This window comes from Kwoniella europaea, chromosome 1, assembly GCF_036810445.1.
Source record: "Kwoniella europaea PYCC6329 chromosome 1, complete sequence".
Classification (NCBI taxonomy): Eukaryota; Fungi; Basidiomycota; class Tremellomycetes; order Tremellales; family Cryptococcaceae; genus Kwoniella; species Kwoniella europaea.
This window is the reverse complement of record NC_089487.1, coordinates 7121590-7141044: the sequence shown is the minus strand read 5'-3', so window position 1 is coordinate 7141044 and position 19455 is coordinate 7121590. Positions and strand designations below refer to the sequence as shown.

Below are 19455 nucleotides of genomic sequence, written 5' to 3'. Positions count from 1 at the left end.
ACCTTTATTGCTAGCTATCAGATAACCCGTATCACTGGCTTCAAGCTCGACATCCTGCCGAAAAATGAGAGTTGCGAGTTCACGCTCGTGGCGCTTAAGCAGAGGAGAATCCGGTTTGTTTGCTCAAACTTGTTTACCCTGAATTTTCACTCGATGCACTGTTGCCTCTGTGTGATGTATGATGTAGTTATCTGATAACCGGCCGAAACTCTCTTTCCTTCTCATAACATCACACCATACACCCACACATCACGTTTCGTTCAACTAGTACTCGTAGTATCTCACTCAGTGACTGTGCTTGTACCTAGCTAGTCCGGGTCCAGTCCCTTTGGCTTATCAGATTACAACCGCACCACTCTTCCTCTCCCCGCGCCTCTTTCTTTTCCTCGAGGATCGGATCAAACATTTCGGTCGAGAAGCAAGTCTTTGCACAGTCAACTGTCAGACTTTCTCTCTGAGCAGAAGGAGCATAAGGAGATGGTATGCTGAGATATGGTGTTTCACAAGGTTAGTGGTTTTCATTAATCTTTCACAGAATCTTTCACTTTTTTTGTTCGTCGATGTTATCCATATTCCCCTACTTCCAAAACATCTCCCTTGCTCCAATGAGCCATCTATAGTCTTATCAATCCTTCTCCGTGTAACATCATCGAGATAGTCTTGCCTGCTGTACTTGTGATATGGCCGTTCTCAATTCCAATCATCGCCACCATCAGATATACTACTGTCGCTGCAGACCATAACTAAATCATCATCCGTCTTTCAATATGATAGCACTCCAAGATCCTCAGCGAACATTCATCATGCCCTCTCCATCCGACGACATCCCAGTGACATCCACCCTCACCCCTTCTCCCTCTCCTTTTCCTACATCTTCCGCATTATCAGACGACCCATCGACATCTTTCAGCCATGGAAATGGGCCTACTACCACCACTTTGCCAGTGCATGGACATAAACACCACGAGGGACCATTGATGTACAAAGCCTATGTGATGCCTTATAGCTGGTATTGGATCCTGGGCGTATTCGGATTGATGGTAACATGTCATGTGTATAGACAGGTTAAACATGGTTATAGGAAAAGAAGGTATATAAGGAGGATGAATGAAAATCAAACTTCAACTTATAAACCTATATCCACTAATGACGAAACAGAAGAAGATGAACATCAATCACTTCAACCAAATGCTACTACATCAACAACATCGACAACAACAACGAAGGATTCAGACAAAGGACAGCCAAATGTGTTCAGAAGGTTTACGACGGGACTATCAGCAAGTTTTAGAAATAAGATGTATTTGACTAGTTTCCCTTGGTGGTTGTATGGTCCAGAAACGTATATGGATGCGACGTTTACGATACTGTATTGCACGGTGTATATGTACTTATGTCTACATCTGACTGATTGTGAGTGCCCAGCTTCCACGCTGCTGATGAGGATTGCTAACTGATCCTTTCGTTAGCTTGGTTCCCACTACGGAATGATAATATAGCAAATCGATTTGGTATCATGGTAAGTGAAACAGCCCATATCCTGAATATCGCCTCAACGCAATCTTACAAATTGTTCATATAAAACTAACCTCTTTTCCCTTCTTCAGTCATTTTCGCAATTACCTATTATCCTCTTACTAGTCAGCAAGAATAATCCCATCTCTTCCTTGACAGGGATAACATATCAAAAGTTAAATTACCTACATCGGGCAAGCTCAAGAATATGCTTGTTGACTAGTTGGGGTCACGCGATACTTTGGACACCTAGAGTATGGGAGGCAAGGGATTTCAGACAGTATCTGTTATGCGTAAGTCTATTCATGCTTCAATCTCGACGGAAAGGGTTCCATAGGCTCAATTTCTGATGACCATTGTCATATCTTAGGGTATCGCTGCTCTTTTCGGCTTCACGATGCTCTGGGTGACTAGTTTCAGGTTCGTCAGAAGAATGGCATATGAGTTCTTTTTGGCGTCTCATATAATCTTTACAATGTGAGTTGCAACTTGTGCAGACTTCATCTCAAATATCAACTCATTTAAATACATCATAGTATGTACCTAGTAGGCGCTTGGTTCCACTGGAGGTGGCTTGGACAATGGGTCATAGTGAGTACCTATGAGCGCGTGCTGCGCCCGCCCAAAAATATGGCTAACCTCGCTATAATAGCCCGCAATGGTAATATGGATATTCGATCGACTACTGCGCTTTGCTCAAGTGATATACCAAAACAACTTCCATAAACCCAGCAAATGGGCTACAAGCGGTGATTGTAAGATAGAATTGTTAGATCACGATGTGATGAGGATCACTATACGGCGAGATAACTTCCATTGGAAAGCCGGTCAACATGCGTAAGTCACCTGATAGATTCCATGGTTGTTGGCAACAAACAGCTGATATCTCATACTATCCGTCAGGTTCATATCTGCACCATCGATATCGGGACTACCCCATGAATCCCACCCCTTCTCAATCGCTAATGTACCAACTGAAATGACCAATGAAGCATATTTCTTGGTCCGAGTGCATAGTGGTGAGTATATCTTCAACTTCACTATTCTCATGCGTGTGGTGTAATAAGGAGGACTGATATATCTGTTTGTCGTCATTTCAGGCTTCACGAAACGACTACGCACTTCCTTATCCTCCGATCTTACTACCAATATCCCGCTATATATCGAAGGCCCATACGGATATCCTCATTCGTTGGACTCATATTCTACCGTGCTGCTACTGGCAGGAGGAACAGGAGTGACCTTTGTTCTAGGTCATTTCTTACAGATACTTCAAAATTTACGCAAAGGTAAATCTGCAGTCAAGAAATTACATCTAGTATGGCACATAAGGCATTCAGAGGATATCGAATGGATTGCTCCGCTTCTCAACCAGGGTATACAGGACTCATTGGAAGTTCGGAGTGATATTGAAATAACGATAGATATATACGTCACGAAAACGCATTCTTCTGATGAACCATGGCCACCTGAGTTGGATATTCATCTCAATGATGTGAATCAAGCACTTCACTCGATTGGACCTAGGATACTTCAATTGAGAGAACAGGAACAATGGGACGATGGATGTCGAACATGTACGCCCGTAACGCCTATAGTGGAATCGAGAGATGAACCGATCTTATTACCAAAACGACAGGTCGTACTAGGTAGATTTGGGTTGAGCGCTGAGACTGCCGAAAAAGTCAATTGGAGGAAAGGAAGAGCGAATTTGGGTAAAGTCGTTAAGGCTGATGTGGAAAGTTCTGTTGGACCGATGAACGTTTCGGGTAAGTTCGAATCATAAGTAACTCTCGCGATATTGGGGATATCGATAGCTGATATTCGAGTAATCGTTCATGATGTAACGAATAGTCTGCGGTCCAGTCCAATTGCTCCAAGCGTCAAAAGCTGCTGTGAGGGAAGTATCGAATATGAAGTCTTGTATGGAAGGCATGGGAAGTATAGATTTTTTTGAAGAAACTTTAGGAGCGTAAATCATACACGAAATTGTTCTTATCTAGATCGTTCTGTCATTTGTTTCTCATCCGGTCTTTCCAATTTGTATATGTCGTGCCGTGGTATAATGACTCCACGAAAACAGAAGTTATATCTCATTGATCATCTCAGGTGGAAACTATGTATTTCTAGTCATTATAATCCAATTATCACGAACATATCATAGGATATCTCAGATGCATACTTGCTTGTACTGCAACGCTCGAACTTTGTTCAGAGATTACTGTAATGTACATTTTGATTTTCGGTCAAAGTCATACCTGATTGACCAACTTCCACTTCCGACCCATTCGCCAAATGAGAGGTACTGCTATATTTCGCCATACGCGGAACTGAGAAGGAGTAGAGGTACAGTACAGTCTCTAATGTTCTTTGTCCTTTATGGGATGCATGTAGTCAACGGACGATTTGACACCTTGTACTCTTACCATCATTTCCTTTGGAGAGTCAATTTCATTCCATCATGCACCGGCCTCGTCAATTAATAAGAGACTGGGACCTGGTCAGTATCAAAAGAGGAACTGATTAGAAGCCGTGTAAAAAAAACACTCCTCTGCGCTTCATCTCAGTACAGTTTCGTGATACAGTGAAGTAGCTATTTGCAAAGTACGAAGCGAATCTGCTAGAAAGAAAGAGAGCTGGCTGGCTGTGCAATTGATTCATTGGGTTGCGAGGAAATTATCGTCCATAGTACTGATCGATACTGTATATTTGTATCGTAATTGGTATCGTATGTATGTACTAATGTAAGTCAACTACGGATATTCTCACGAATAGGAGAAAAAGTCTAACACACACAAGAATTAAACGGTCAATATGATACAGTTCATCGTCTTTTCAAAATACGCTTTCTACTCATACGAACTCAATGGAAAGCAGTATGACTCATCGGTCTTTCCCCTCATCCCCCACATCTATCCCCAATCCTCCCCACTCACTTTCTTGCAAATCCCCATCCTACACCCGGTGTATTCCCCCCTTCACTCCTTGTCTTCTTCGCTCTCGCTTCCAGAATAGTCATCTCAGGCGTTTCAGCTCCTATCATGCCCCTGAGGCCAGGAGTGGTAGGTGCGAAATGGGTAGGGACAAGTCCCAAACTCATAGCAGCATCAGCATTGTTCGGTGAACTGAATTGTAACCATTCTTTAGTTACTGATTGGGGATACACTGATCCTGGTCCGAGTGATGTATACCCAGAAGGCTTGATGGGTGTAGCGAATGCACCTGTATAATTGGGTTTCACACTGATGTTTGTGGAAATAGGTCTCAAGGCTGATCTGGTACCTAGGCTAGTGGCGGTGGTGGTAGGTCGAGGTGACGTAGGTGTAGGTGCTTCTTTACGTTTCTTGATTCCTGACGATAAAGGTGAAGGACTAGGCATAGAAATTGTATGTCTCTTTTTCCTCCTCATCGATGAGAAGGGTGTGGATTTATTAAACCCGTTGGCGGACGATGGTCGAGTGGGTGTATCAGGTAACACAAATGGATCGTCTAGGTTTGGTCGAGCGTCGAAAGATAATGATCGAGTAATTTCTGGTCGAGGGTCACGGAAAGGTTGAATGATGGATGATGATCTCACAGGACGACTCCTAGTAGGTGAGATGATTGGGGGAGCTGAAAGTAGGGAGGTCGACCAAGCTGAAATTGATTTATCTTGATCAGATTGAGAATCCGATAGTGGCTTATCGAGAACTTCCGGTGGTAAAATGAGTTTCGCTTGAGCTCGGGCGAGTTGAATATCATTTCTACCATTTTCTTCTGGACCTCTAAGAGGAGTACTGTGAAGATTCAACAGGGTTTCCGCAGCCACAGTTTCACCCTCAATCTCTACACTTCCTTCCTTCGTACCTATCTTTGGTGGTTCTTCTGGTTCTTCATTAGGTGGCCAGCTAGAAAGCTGAAGACCTTGCCATTGTTGCGTGATATCCAAAGCAGGTTCGATTTGTTGAGGTTCTTGCTGTATGCTTGACCATGGATCAGATGGTACCCATTGTTGTTCGGGCATAGGGCGAATGTCTTCAGGTGAAGAAGGTAAAGAATCCTCATCGATGGGAGCCACATGTACCACCTGAAGATCCTGAGGGATCATCGGGGCTGGGTATTGCTGGTATTGGGGATGGAAGATGAAATGGTATTGACCGTTCATGAAAGTCATGGAAGCAGGTTGAAGGGGTTGGTTATGCCATGGATATATTTGAGGTGGATCAGGTGGTATACCGCGAGAAGCTGAGATGGGAGTGGTAGTAGTCACAGCTTGATGGTAGTACTGTTGACCGGGCGATCTTACATTGCTGGGCAGGGCTTGGAGGCGGGTGGTAGACCGAGTGTTGATCCCACTTTGGGATGTAGAAGCAGAGAGTGAAGAGCCACCACTGACGTTCGCAGATTTCTTTTTACCTTTTCCTTGTTTGACTATAACTTTCCCTTCGGTCATATCGACCGATACTTCCGGTTCGTCCGTCGATAGAGGTCCATCACATTCACCGCTATATCTTGGCACACTCTTATACTCTCTGATAGCTTCGACACCTCTCAGGATACCTTCAGGGATAATCAAGTTACCTTGAGTCCCATCGAGAAATCGTTTGTTCTTGACGGTGGGAGCTTCTGTTTCTCCTCGGTATTTAGGGGCGACAAGTCGCATGCCACATGGTGTGATTATACCGGACGGGCCAAATCGTTCGAGGAAAGCGTCGTGGGTTTGTTCTAACTTTTGGATTTGCCTATGTGGAAGATAGGATCTGTTATGAGCCTATATTCTCTCACAGACGGTACAATTACACCTACCGATGCTTATTGATCCAATCTCTCTTAGATTTCAGACTCCTTTCTTTCGCATCTTGTTGTGATTTGGGTCGATCGGGCTCTGCAATCCAGTTAAGTATCAGCTTCGTTTGGCTCACTCTAAGCTAGCTGACTTACCATAATCCCATCTGCTTCTTCTCTTTTGTACAGAAAGAGGCACTCCATGTTTATCCTGCAGATGTCTTCTCGCCACACTCCTGGCATTCTTGCCATCATAAGTCTTCGAGCAGACCCTACAGGTATACATCTCATATTGAGAAGTATGACCTTGCAAACCTTCTGTATGCTTTTCGGGTGGATGAAGAATGAGTAGATCATTGACATCTAAGATACAACCTGGTGGAGCGGGTAGTAATCCATTCTTACTGAGTCCTTTGAGCTGGATCGGGGGTTGATAGGGATCAGGAAGGAAGATAGCGGTAGTCGAACCTGTCTCAGCGTCGGTAGAAGAGGTGGCTGTGGAAGTAGACTGTTTGTTGAGGACGGAAGATGATCTTGATCTAGATTGTGTAGCTGCTTTCCCTTTGCCTTTTGGTTTAGAAGGTTGTCTTCGATTAGACCGATCGTATTGACTGGTCAACTTCTTCTTCCTCTCTGGTCTGCCGGTGTAGGTAGGTTCCGATTCCTCCATCTCTTCTTCACCTTCCTCGATCGAGTCCATACTGGTATCTACCGTGCTAGTACTACCTTGGGTCTGGAGAGATGGTCGAGAAGGGTAGAAGTTGATCCATGGGCTGTTTCCCCCAGGGTGAGGGGGTGGATGAAAGGTCATACCGGGTCCGGGGGCTGTTGACATGGGGTAAGTGAAGGGAGCGATGTACGCAGATGGCTGTGATGGTGACAGCTGAGCCATAGGTGGTTGACGGTAAATAAAGATAAGGTGTGAGTGGAATCCTGAGTGTAGATGGTGAGATAACCACTTGTTGATATGGAAGAAGGAAGAGGAAGGAAACGATGACCACTCGCATTAAAAGCAATGACTTATAACTGCCAGATCGGATGCCAATTTACAATAGGCGATGTCGTCGGTTGATATCGTACGTGATGATGATGGCAGTACTATTAGAAACGACGACGAGAAGAGGAGTAAACATGAAAGATAATCAGGAGTGAGAATGATCAAGATCCAAGGTGAATGTGAATGAAAGATGGGACAGTATTTCTGGATCAGATGGTATGTATGTTTGGGATGTTTGGGATGTTTACTCTGATCAGAAGTGACAAGTGATGAAACAGCATCCCAAAGGGGGTCTTACGCGTGAGCTTTTGATCCGCACAGACCCACAGACCCACACAAACTCAAGATTACACGCAGGTATACTGTACATGGATACAGTCAACCCGATTCACTGTAGTACCGCCATGTATCCTGTGCATATCATCTCGGACATGTATGTGGGCATGTGTGTTCATGGCACACACTCACTCATACATACTCCGTATCATATCTATCTACCGATCAACATTGCTTGAAGATGTTCTTGGGAGTCGATTGTTGATCATTCAACTTGATAATCAGTCTGATCCTGAAAGAATGATCCGAGCGTTGTTTATGTTTGTTTTGCCACTTTCGAGCTAGTATAACGTTTTGCGCCGTTGATACCTTTCCGATTGCACCACCAAGACAGTCCAAGCATGTACCGGTCAACGGTCAGATGCATAGGTCAATGAAACATCAGTATATGCACACTACCGATAATTAAAAGATGTCATCCCTTGAGAAAAGAATGTTCCATTCCGTCAGGGGTTAGTGTTAGCACACTCACTTGCACCGCATTGAGCATCACATTAGTAAAGTCCAGGATTTATCAAATGCATTATAATAGCGGAGTTCATCATACTGTCCATTGTCATCGTTCAAGGCCCAAAAAAGTGAAGGAGTGAGAGTCAGAGTGAGAGTATGATATCGAAAAGTAAGATATTGGTAGAAATAAGGTTTATGGAAATGGTATTTGATGAGTCGAAAATGTTGGCACGAACAGTTCGGCATCTATTGACATCTTCCATCAACGAGTTTGAGACCTTCTTCACATGCTGAGATTTGACATCGGCCATCAAAGCAGGTGGACCCGCCAAATGCGGCACCAGAAAGGGTGGAGCAGCTGTATGATCAAGGACATCGTTAGTACTCCAGGTCGTTCTCGTTGAAAAGACAAATATCAACTCACTCAGTACCAATTGAAGAGGTAGAGTTGGAGTAAGACCCGTACAAACATCCACCGCATGATTCTAACTCCGAGGAAGTATCGATACACTGAGAAATCACATATCATCAATACCCGTACAACCGACGATCAGGGATTACGATACTTTTTAGTCAAGTGGGTGAAACTTACCTCGAAGGAATCTTCTGATCCCGGTACGATACAAGCATCAAGTCCAGCCGGACAGAACCTGTTCAATCTCAATTGTTCATCCCTCTTCATTCTCTCCAGCCTTCGTCGTCTCCTCTCAACGGTACTAGCCGAAGAAGCGGGTGTATGGTTGTAGGCGAAATACAATCCGGATTGTCCACACTGTTGAGCCGTACCTTCAGAATCGAGCGACTCGTTCAAACAGATACAGCTGAAATGATTTCCCCCATATTCGATCAAAGCGTTATTATAAGTATTGCAATGAGTGAAACATGCTTCGATACTTGATTGAGAGCTCGTGTCGTCGGATGATGGATTACTATAGCACTTGACAAAGTCGTAATCTGTAGAAAGGGCGTATACCTTTTGGCCCGTAAAGGCAAAGGTAAGATCAGCAAACTCGTATGGTGACTTTCCTGACAAGTATGGTTCATCATCTCGATAGTCTCCATACCAGGACCGAGGTATCGTTTCAACCGGATGTGTACGTGTGTGAGGGAAAACAAGCGGGCAAGGGAAGGACTCACAGTAGTCTGACTATCCCCGCAATCGGTGTATCCACTTTGCGCCTGACGAAGACCTCCAGCAGCGGGACTCTCAGTGGTGCATGAGCAATAATACGCCGAAGGATGAGAATAATAGGCATAGGGGTAACCTAAACCCGCACAAGCAGCCTGTACACAATAATCAATAGTAGAATAAATACTGAGTCAGCTGATTTTTAAGAAGGTATGGGATGGTATGGAATGAAATGTTCAGTTTCGCAATATCACACAGTACAGTACACTCACATTACAATCCGCGATACTGGTGGCGGTGGGACTGGATTCGGCGACTGCCCATCCGGTAGCAACGGAAAAACATCCGAGGTAGGTTTCAGAGTAACTTTGGGCAGATACTAAAGAGAAGAAAGACAGTGTCCCGACGAAAGAGAGGGTTGATGTGATACGAAGCATCTTGACAAGTAGTAAGCTGAGAGTCGATAAAGGGGTACAGTGTGCAATAAACAAGAAGAAGAAGAAAAAGAAACAGATAGGATGACAAACATACATACAGGTATATATACCTTTTCTACTGCACTACACGAAAGAATCGGGATCCATGGACCCAATCAACCGAACATGGTTTACTGTGTAAAGGATGGAAAAAGGGAAAGGGTCATCTTATAGTAGCCGCCGATTCGGAAGAAGATCCTTCGATACTGTATCACATATGATATGATATGGTAAGGTATGGTTCGTGCTACTTACTGTAATCACGTTGCTGCGCTGTTAGGTACCTCGCATCCAAATTTAAGTCCAAGGGTGAGATACTGTACTGCATGTGTGTGTGACAATAGGAGAACGGACCATCATATGGGTTTGTTTTTGTTTTTGTTGTTGTTTTGTTTTGTTTTTTCTCTGGAATATGATATTCAGGCACAAGGAGTAACTAGGGTACTATTTCGGGTCCATCTTCCCGCGCTGCGCTGGTACAGCTGAGAGTATTGTGGCGCTACACGGGCTCGACATTGCGCATGTTGGCTAGGCTAGTCTGTCCCGCTCGGAGGGGCAGAAGGCAATTGGTCCTCTTCCTGCTACTGCAACTAACCCGGACCCGCCTGGGTGATCCAAACAATAGGAAACATAACTTATGCGTTGAACCTTCTTTAGATTTCCCCACCTCCTAATTCCTAGACGCACGATATCCCAGACTCACAGCTGCTATCTCCACCTCTGATCGGACCCCAATATCTTTCTCGGCTTGATGCTCCAATGCTATCCGATAATCACGAATCTTTTCCGGTCTTCTCAGCTATACGGGAAGTGATTGTGGAGCTGAAACCCCGTCGTTCCTGAGTCTCATGATATCCAGTATGAAAGATCCCAATTTGATGCATGCTGGGGATATGAAGTACTATAACATGGATCATGCGTCATATTTCTGATCGTCCATTACCAACGACCCAAACGATCCCAAAAGTGCGAAAAATGAGGTAGACCATAAAAAAGTCAGAGAAAGGGGGACTTCTGTAAGCTTAAGTAAGAATTATGAAGCTCGTTGCTGTAGAAAAGTCCTCCATGGTTCTATTGACATTTTCCATCGACAAGCTGAAAACCTTCTCTACAGGCTGAAATTTCACATCGACCATTTGCGCAGGTGGCACCGCCGAAAGCAGCACCGCGGAGGATGGAGCAGCTATAACATGCAATCGATCAGTGAAAAGGGCTTTAGGTGAGCCAGAAAATAGTACTCACTCAACACCAGCTGGAGCTGTCGAGTTGGTATAAGAGCCGTACAAACATCCACCACATGATTCTAACTCCGATGAAGTATCGATGCACTATGTTGTATCAACAGGAGAATCAATACCAATCAACATCGTTAGCCAAAATCCTCATATACTACGAAATCATGAGTGATAGATCACTCACCTCGAAAGAATCGTCCGATCCAGGTACGATACAAGCTTGCAACCCTCCTGGACAGAACCTATTTAATCGTAGTTGTTCATCCCTCTTCATTCGTTCCAACCTCCTTCGTCTTCTGTCGACAAGACTAGGTGACGAAATGGCTGTATGGGAATAAGCGAAAAATGTTCCATCATAACCACAACTTTCAGCTGTTCCTGATGGAGTGGTATTCGAACAAAGACAAGTATAGGTGGTTCCGGCAGGAGCGACCAGGGCATTGGTATAGGTTGAACATCTCTCAAAACATGAATCGAAAGTTGACTGGGAGGTGGTATCATCCGATGCTGGCGAGTTATAACAACTTTGGAAACTGTAATCTGTCGCTAAAGCATTTACCTATAAGCCAAACAGTCAGTCAGCAAGTGATTAGCTTCTAGTACGAGTATGATTTCAGTTGATACGGTCGCAGTCACTTACAGTAGCTTGGAAACTCCCACAATTGGTATTACCACTAGCGACCGACGAGATATCGCCCGGAGCAGGACCAGTATTCTTGCATGAACAGAAGGAAGAAGCAGGGTTGGAGAAGTACGCATAGGTATATCCAGCATCCGCACATGCGAACTATACACACATAAATATCAACTTGGTACAGTTGGCCACCATGAGCTGTATGGGAGGAAAAAGGTAGCACTCACATTACAATCCTCTATGATGTATACACTGGGACTGTACAACGCACCACTGGTGCCTGTCCCAATTGGTACACATCCCACATAGGTCTCCGAGTAATCTACGGCTGAGACTGAACCGAGGGATATGATGGACAAGAGAGCAATGGGGAAGAGAGATTTCGGAAACATTGTGAAGAGGGATTGGATATAGAGTAAGGACAGTGAGTTAACGAATGAGTGACTAAGGTAAAATGAGAGATGGAAATAGAGATAGAGATGGAGATAGATGTATTAAAGTAGATTGTTGATTACTTACATGCATGTATATATACAAATTGTCACTCGTTCCGCAAGATCAATTCAGCATAAACATCCAAACATGATGATAGGTGTCACCACGATAAATACCAAATGAACAAACATTCCATATTTCAGCTGTACTGTCCATCTGTACCTTCGGCGCAAGCCATAGTCATAACAAGGGTATGTTGTAGACAGGTGTAATCGGTTCCGCTTCCAGCTAGTGAGTAGAAGATTCACTAATGTTAGTAACTCATCCGTACAGTACTCTACGGTTATATGCTTGGTAGATGTAAACAAGGTTACACACGCCAAGGGATGGCCATCGGATGATACTTCGTCATTCAGGCACATGATGGGAACCGATTTCTTCCAGTCGTCTTCAGCTTCATATGTAAGTGCAGCATTCTACAGTACCGGTATGTGATATTCGAATTCCCGTGAGCACGATTGCATATGCAGTATGGAACAGACTGTAGAAAAATACAACTAGAACTTCCATAGCGCGTGCAACCCAGCAACAGTCAAAGAAATGAAATGACGTGAATGGTCTCGCGCTCACAGGCCTATTGAGCCAGTAGGGTATGTCAACCTCGTTCTACCCTGTTCAAACGTGCCAGTCGCATCTTCCTTCAACGAGGTTGTATCCTTCCTTGCAAGCTGAAATCTCACATCGACCTGCAGAACAGGTGGTACCTCCGAAGGAAGCACCTGGCAGAGTGGAACAACTATAATTTACAAATATCAGCAAACGGTCTTCTTGTTTGGTAGTTCAAGTGAAATGGAGAGTCACTACTTACTCGATGCCGGTCGAAGCGTTGGAATTACCAGTAGAGCCATACAAACATCCTCCACATGACTCCAACTCTGACGAGGTGTCGATACACTATTGTTTTATGGTAAGATTATCAGCCAGACTTATTCAGCGAAATGCGATGTGTAGAACGAGTCCATAGGTTGACTTACCTCGAAGGAATCATCTAATCCAGGAATAACGCAAGCTTCGAGTCCAGCTGGACAAAACCTGTTTAATCTTGTTTGTTCCTCTCTCTTTAATCTTTCTGACAATCTTCTTTTTCTTCGTTCCACGATACTGGGTGATGAAGTAGCTGTGTGGGCATAAGCAAAGTACGTGCCGGAAACACCACAATTTTGAGCTGTGCCGGTCGAAGCGGTGTTGGAGCATACACAAGAGTATACGTTTCCTGCGGGACTAACAAAGGCGTTGGTGTACGTCGTACACCTCTCGAAACATGCATCGAAAGTCGATTGAGAGGTGGTATCTTCCGCGGTCGGTGAGTTGTAACAGTTGTTGTAATAATAATCAGTCGCTAAAGCATTTACCTGAACAAGGAAAGGTATTGATTGAGCTTCAGGTATGCAACCTCGAGTACCTCGAAATAAAAGTCACTCACGCCGGCCGCAGCTCCCCCACAGTTCGTATTGCCACTGACTGCCGGAGTGATCTCACTCGCTGACGGACCCACGTTCTTACATGAACAATATGATCCAGCAGATTGATATTGAAAGTACGCATATGTATACCCGGCATCCGCACATGCATACTATATATCATTCCAATACATTAGTCATCCGTGCGTATGGTGACAGAGGGGGAAAAAAAAAATCAGAAGCAGACGCAGAAGCAAAAGCGAAAACCTACATTGCAGTCGGATATAGTGTTCACATTGGGGCTAGCCAACGCACCGCTGGTTCCTGTGCCGGACACGCATCCTACGTACGTCTCTGAGTAATCTACAGCTGATACTGAACGGAGGGAGATGATGGACAGTAGACTGATGATGGGTAGCGATCTTGCGAACATATTGAGAGATTATGCAAGTGCAGAGTAAGGACAGTGAGAAACAAAAGAATGACTAAAGTAATTTATTGATCGCTCACATGCATGTGCACACGATATATATGTATGTAGATATATATATATATTCATTCCGTAGAAACAACGAATCGTAAATTAATAGCATAGCTCCCACCGAAAAAACAAACACTCCAGATGCGCCGTTCATCTGTACATCCGGTGTAAGCCACGATATGTAAGGGTATATAGGCAGGTGTACTCGGTTCCCAATAGAGGGTGATTAGTCCTGTTACGTTAGTGACCCATCCATTTGGTACGGGTACACAAGGTTACGTGCCCATCGGATGTTATTTTGATATTCAGGCACATAGGAATACATCCGACAAGTCGTCTACCACTCGTATTGTAATTGAATGTCACAAGCATACCACAAGACCAGTAAGTCTCATTTGTTTGTAGGAGCTGTACAGTACCGAACTGATACTGGAATAAATGCTCTGTCCTGTGACAGCGATAGATAAAAAAGTATGTACAACTGGATCTTCCAAAGCCTACAAAATGCCCAATAGCCCAAGAACTTTTGAACTTGGTTGAATCCCCTAAACTCTCATTTGTTCGGTCTGCCATTCACGGCACTCTAAGTATAAAAAACATTTTCAAGACGATTGCTCATCCCGCTTTACAATGTCTTATGCGATAGTACTGCAGATCCTTTGATCGAACAGGACTTTCTACTGCATATATAGACGGTCCAGCTTATTTAGTGAACCGCTCAATGATTCGGCAGTTGAACCAGATCTGACCTTTGTCCTCTCCAGCAATAAAACCTTTCATGCTGCATGCTAACCATGCTATAATGCAAATCCCTCATGAACTCGCGATACAAGGCCGACGTGAAAACCTCAACAGCAAAAGCCGCAAGTCGGCACGTCGGCATTCTCAAATCAGCGATCACATAGACTAGCTCGATTCAACGAGACTGTCTAACTATATAACAACTTTCTCCAAGTCTCCTTGACCTTTCTCTACTTCTCATTCCCTCCTTTATTACAGAAACATACATTTTACGATGCAGAAACGAATCCAGTACCGAAATTCTACAAGGTTCAACCACCAACACCAACACAGCCAATCGTAAATGGTACAACAACCCTAACATCGTATCCAAAACCCTTGACGGATCAAGTATAATCTTACTGAATGATACTCAGTTCACCATCAAGCACAATAAGGGTCATTCGGTCCCCGAAGATAACGCCGATACTGATACCGATACAGTCAAGGATACGGACACGGGTACGGACACGTTGTATACATGGACTAGTACTGAACCTGAAATCCAAGATCATTCCCAAGTGATCACCCTCCTAAAAGGGACCGAATGGTGGGCTCCTTCACTAGGTGGGACCAGACATGTGCATCTTCCTTCCAACAGCTCGGCATCAAGGATTAACCCCCCATTCACACCCAGTAGGTTTGAGGGATATAATTATTGGGATAACGCTAATCTGCATATCGATAATCTTGAGTATTGGGATCCGGTAGAGAGTGAATCGTGGCACGAAATGTTGGGCCATATTGGCAGATCTGTATGGTATTATGTATGCGATTCTAATAACGGGATATCACATGAAGTTACTGGTATACATATGAATCGATTTGGTTCAACATAGCGTGGTGTAGTCTAACTACCAGAAGAGGAGTCCAGTCGTTCAGGTATACTTAAAAGGTCGATTAGCGTTGTCGCAAGGTGCTGGAGCTGAAAATTATTCATAATATGTTTGATGATACACAATACATAATGAAGTAATGGCTGAGACCTAACTAAGTGAAATTATGATATAATAAAGTAATCTCGATCGGGGATTGGAAAAAAGTCACAAAATATTATACTTGATAATCTAACTTCTTCTGACAGTGAACTCGCACCATACCATACCAGAAAAGCATGTCTCCACTAATGGTTTCCGTAAGGCCGAAACAAGACATGCGGTTGTAGCCTGGCCGACTTTCTTAAGGCTTATGATCAGGATCCTCATCGACCACTCCAGCTACAGGGCCTCTCTGAGATCCCACTGGATCGGCAAATGGATCAGCGTGCGAGTGAGCATCATGATCGTATGATCGGAGGTTTGATCTCCACATCTATAGAAATAGATCAGTGAGGTTCCTTACTTCTTTTTACTTGATTACGACAGTTTGATTGGCACATCGGGACAACTCACAGAATTACCACGTTTCATACCTAGATAAACGAGATAGACCGTAGTCATAGTCAAAAGCACGAATCCTATCCATAAAAAGGCAAGTTGCGCCTTGAGATCTCTACAAGTTGATTTGAATACTTTCTTAGCGAGAGCTATGAGCGAACAATCAAATTATGAGTAGAATATATAGGAGTACAGGAGTACTTTGTTGAGCTGGGAGCTGACTGAACACAGACAGATAGACATACCAATAGCGTCAGCAGGTGCATCTTCGAACTCTGGAAGATCAAATAGATCATCAATGTGTTTACAGATTGCTCGGTCTGCGCTGGTATAATGCGTTGTACTGGCAGCGGCAGCTATAAGCATCATAATCACAATGATCAGCCTATTTCCCTTATAAAACCCAGTCAGGATCGATGAGTAGATGAGAAAAAGACTTACCAAGCCAGAAGATCCATAATAATCCACTTAAAGCAACCTCGTTGATGATCGTCGCGAAAGACGGTTTACCGTATCTGACAGCGATCAAAGCGAGAATGGCGATTAGGGTGAATGCTCCTACAAAGGCATCGTAGGTGTAGGTGGAACTGGTATATCCTATTTTACGGGTCTACAAGTACAATTGCATCGGTTAGTCATGACTAGCTACCTCTTGGATCTTACCTGAAAAGAAGAAAGGTAGGAAGATGGGTGGGACAGCTCGACCGGAACTCACAGTATGTTCGACATAAGCTGAGATACCTAGTACGACCACACCGCATATTGCCACTATGGCATTACTGATCAAGTTGAGGTTGAGTGCAGAGGGCATAATTGTCTTCTAACGTATCTAGTAAGAGTTCCGATCAGATTGCACAGTGACTGTGATAGGTAGGGGATTGAGTATTTTCCATCTTATGGAGCACAGCTCTACTTATGTATATGTACATCTACCCTTCATTCCCAAAATGTGACGTACTCATTCCTCCTCGGCGGCACGACATTACCATCCCTCTCGGCTTGGTTACTAGACGAGACAACCACTCGCGTGAGGAAGGAAACAGTGAAACGCCCAAAGGTTCCAAGGTTTCCAAGTTTCAGGATGATGAACCTGAGCGAGCGCCTCATCAGATGACATACCCCTGCGGAAACTCAACTAACTGGAAGTGGTACTTTCTCGATTAACCTCCCAGTCTAAAGGGAGCCAAAAATAGCCAAGCGGTAAAGAAAGATACGAATTTGTGCTTATCCCGGCCGTTTTACGGTTATTATCCATCATCCCTCCTTCTCCTGTTGTGCCTTCTCCGTCCTCCGTGTGAGATGACATAACGAGGCGGTGCATATATACTCAGGCTGAAATGGATGCGATCTGATCCGCAGGAGATAGCTCTGGGATGAATTGCAGGTACACAAATATGCTTTGGTGCCTCGATGAGCAAGAAAAGGAAAGTGTATCCACACAAATGATGCAAGCTTAACGAAAAGTATCAGCACCAGCACCAGCACCACTTGAATACGAGTGGGAAACGAGGCGGCCGAAACAATATCAATGCAAAGATCATGTCCTCGTGTTTTTACGATACTTAAGGCATGTCCATGTCTCGTGATTCATATCCGTATGACAGCAGTCCGATTCACCATAATGCTCTCAAATCATGCATACCACAGTGCTGTAAGATGTCAGAGGATGCTGTGTGTGACGTACTTGCGATTTCCTGTGGGAATGCCAAAGGATCTCTTCAATCTCAAGAGATTCGTGTAGACGCCGATTGCGCATACTGCTATTGACAAATCACAAATCCTTTTTCATGAGACTTATCATGATCTCACCTTTCACAACCACACAGTACAAAGCTCAAAACTCAGATCATCAATTCGCCATACGATATATGCGTGGATAAGATTTACGGATATCATGATTCAGCTAAGCTTGGTCATGGTAAGAATACCCTCCTTTTCCACAAAGCAGGGTAATAAGATTGTAGGGCAGGAAAACTACAATACGATCAAGCTTGTGCATCCTACTAAATGAGATGAGGTACGAGCATTGTCACCAACTCGGCTGCAATGTAGACAATCATGGAAGACATGCTCGACAGACTCTTACATGTAAATCTATATACCCTCAGGTTTAGCTACCTTCCTCTTTTCCCTCCTACCTGTCAACTCATCTTCCATCTCTTGATACGATACCGGTAACAACGGGTTTCCTATGAGGCAAATGTTCCCATCAGCTTTGCATAAGGCCATATAGGTAAGCTGAACTTACCAGCTTCTGAGACAGCATACATCACGCCCAACTCGTTAGCCGCTGTAGAGAGGTAATAACTCCTTGCGTCACCCAGTGAAAGCTAGACATGGGGCGGAAGTCAGCACCAATCCTTCCATATAACATGAGATCGTCAAGCATCGCTCTGCCTATGCCCATCAGAGGTGCGACGATGGCGGTCCCCATACGGATACTGTGCAGCCTGAGAATCGTCTCACCAGCTAAAACGGATGTTACACTCACGACTTTCGCCTTGACCAAATCACCCAGCCTAAAACAATCTCCCATCTTGACCTTATCCCTCTCCGTCAACCGTATATCACCTATCCTTATCACTCCCTGGAACTCTTCGCTCGTCTCGGGTAAAGGTCGATCGTTCGATGTTGTCAGTGTGAGATGAGCTTGTTGGGTCGTTAGACGTGATACCTAATAGCAGGGCGGCAATTAGCGTTTTGATCGAATCATATAGCATGGTCATGTATGAGATCGTTCAGCCGCTCAGAGTATTTGTGGTTTTCGCTGGAAGGTGTATACGAGTGGTTTAGAAAGAACGAGAAGGTAGACTCACTGTTCCAATAACCTATATATATGAAGCACCGTAGATCAACCCGATCAATCAGCTATATTCTACAGTATGCAGCGGATGTATATGAAGATCACTCACGATGGACCCCACATCAGGTGTATTCCCACTTTCTTCCCTCCCTATCACGCTTACAACCTACCCGTCCCATTCAACATGATTCATCAGCGGCGCCATGAAATGCAGTACAAATTTTTTCAAAGTAGGCGATAGAACTCACCGATCCATTCCTCTGAGGTACTCCCACCACACTTGCTAATATCCTACCGTCTACCGCATAACATCCCGGTCCGCACTGGGGTAATGGAGGGGTAACGAGGTTAGAAGGTAGGGGTTGACCAGGGAGGAGTATCGTGGTACTCATGTTCAATGGCTTATTCAAGATTTTGTTGCAATGTATTCGGTTCTATTGTAGTTGGGAGTGCTTCTGCTGAGCTTCCGAAGGTGGTGTATATTTGATACTTTTAATCTACCAGTGGATTTGTCAGTCGAATATGATCGTCGATGAACTGAAAGATCAAGGAAAAAGATCAAAGATTGAATCACCTCCACATTG

At 44.3% G+C, this 19455-nt stretch overlaps 7 protein-coding genes across 7 annotated transcripts; 1 reads left to right on the top strand and 6 right to left on the bottom strand.

Annotated features, from left to right (window-relative positions):
• Positions 1-803: 803 nt before the first annotated feature.
• On the top strand, positions 804-3491 carry V865_002728 (uncharacterized protein; the record flags this gene model as incomplete). Its single annotated transcript, XM_066226527.1, has 9 exons — positions 804-1413; positions 1470-1519; positions 1608-1808; positions 1886-1992; positions 2052-2106; positions 2168-2352; positions 2419-2534; positions 2616-3284; positions 3370-3491. 9 exons carry the CDS (start codon positions 804-806, stop codon positions 3489-3491), a joined length of 2115 nt encoding a protein of 704 aa, XP_066082624.1.
• A 956-nt stretch (positions 3492-4447) lies between these two features.
• V865_002727 (uncharacterized protein) lies at positions 4448-7114 on the bottom strand (the record flags this gene model as incomplete). Its single annotated transcript, XM_066226526.1, has 3 exons — positions 4448-6236; positions 6301-6379; positions 6436-7114. The coding sequence occupies 3 exons, from the start codon at positions 7112-7114 to the stop codon at positions 4448-4450; spliced, it is 2547 nt and encodes an 848-aa protein (XP_066082623.1).
• A 1194-nt stretch (positions 7115-8308) lies between these two features.
• Positions 8309-9628, bottom strand: V865_002726 (uncharacterized protein; the record flags this gene model as incomplete). The annotated part of the gene is made up of 5 exons (XM_066226525.1): positions 8309-8420; positions 8487-8572; positions 8655-9035; positions 9200-9346; positions 9464-9628. The coding sequence occupies 5 exons, from the start codon at positions 9626-9628 to the stop codon at positions 8309-8311; spliced, it is 891 nt and encodes a 296-aa protein (XP_066082622.1).
• A 1110-nt stretch (positions 9629-10738) lies between these two features.
• Positions 10739-11928, bottom strand: V865_002725 (uncharacterized protein; the record flags this gene model as incomplete). Its single annotated transcript, XM_066226524.1, has 5 exons — positions 10739-10850; positions 10910-10995; positions 11087-11461; positions 11543-11689; positions 11764-11928. 5 exons carry the CDS (start codon positions 11926-11928, stop codon positions 10739-10741), a joined length of 885 nt encoding a protein of 294 aa, XP_066082621.1.
• A 718-nt stretch (positions 11929-12646) lies between these two features.
• Positions 12647-13864, bottom strand: V865_002724 (uncharacterized protein; the record flags this gene model as incomplete). Its single annotated transcript, XM_066226523.1, has 5 exons — positions 12647-12767; positions 12840-12925; positions 13006-13383; positions 13455-13604; positions 13703-13864. 5 exons carry the CDS (start codon positions 13862-13864, stop codon positions 12647-12649), a joined length of 897 nt encoding a protein of 298 aa, XP_066082620.1.
• Positions 13865-15871: 2007 nt separating this feature from the next.
• V865_002723 (uncharacterized protein) lies at positions 15872-16879 on the bottom strand (the record flags this gene model as incomplete). The annotated part of the gene is made up of 5 exons (XM_066226522.1): positions 15872-16003; positions 16084-16217; positions 16314-16424; positions 16510-16678; positions 16784-16879. The coding sequence occupies 5 exons, from the start codon at positions 16877-16879 to the stop codon at positions 15872-15874; spliced, it is 642 nt and encodes a 213-aa protein (XP_066082619.1).
• Positions 16880-18162: 1283 nt separating this feature from the next.
• On the bottom strand, positions 18163-19263 carry V865_002722 (uncharacterized protein; the record flags this gene model as incomplete). Its single annotated transcript, XM_066226521.1, has 5 exons — positions 18163-18257; positions 18317-18398; positions 18560-18742; positions 18981-19037; positions 19120-19263. The coding sequence occupies 5 exons, from the start codon at positions 19261-19263 to the stop codon at positions 18163-18165; spliced, it is 561 nt and encodes a 186-aa protein (XP_066082618.1).
• Positions 19264-19455: the final 192 nt, after the last annotated feature.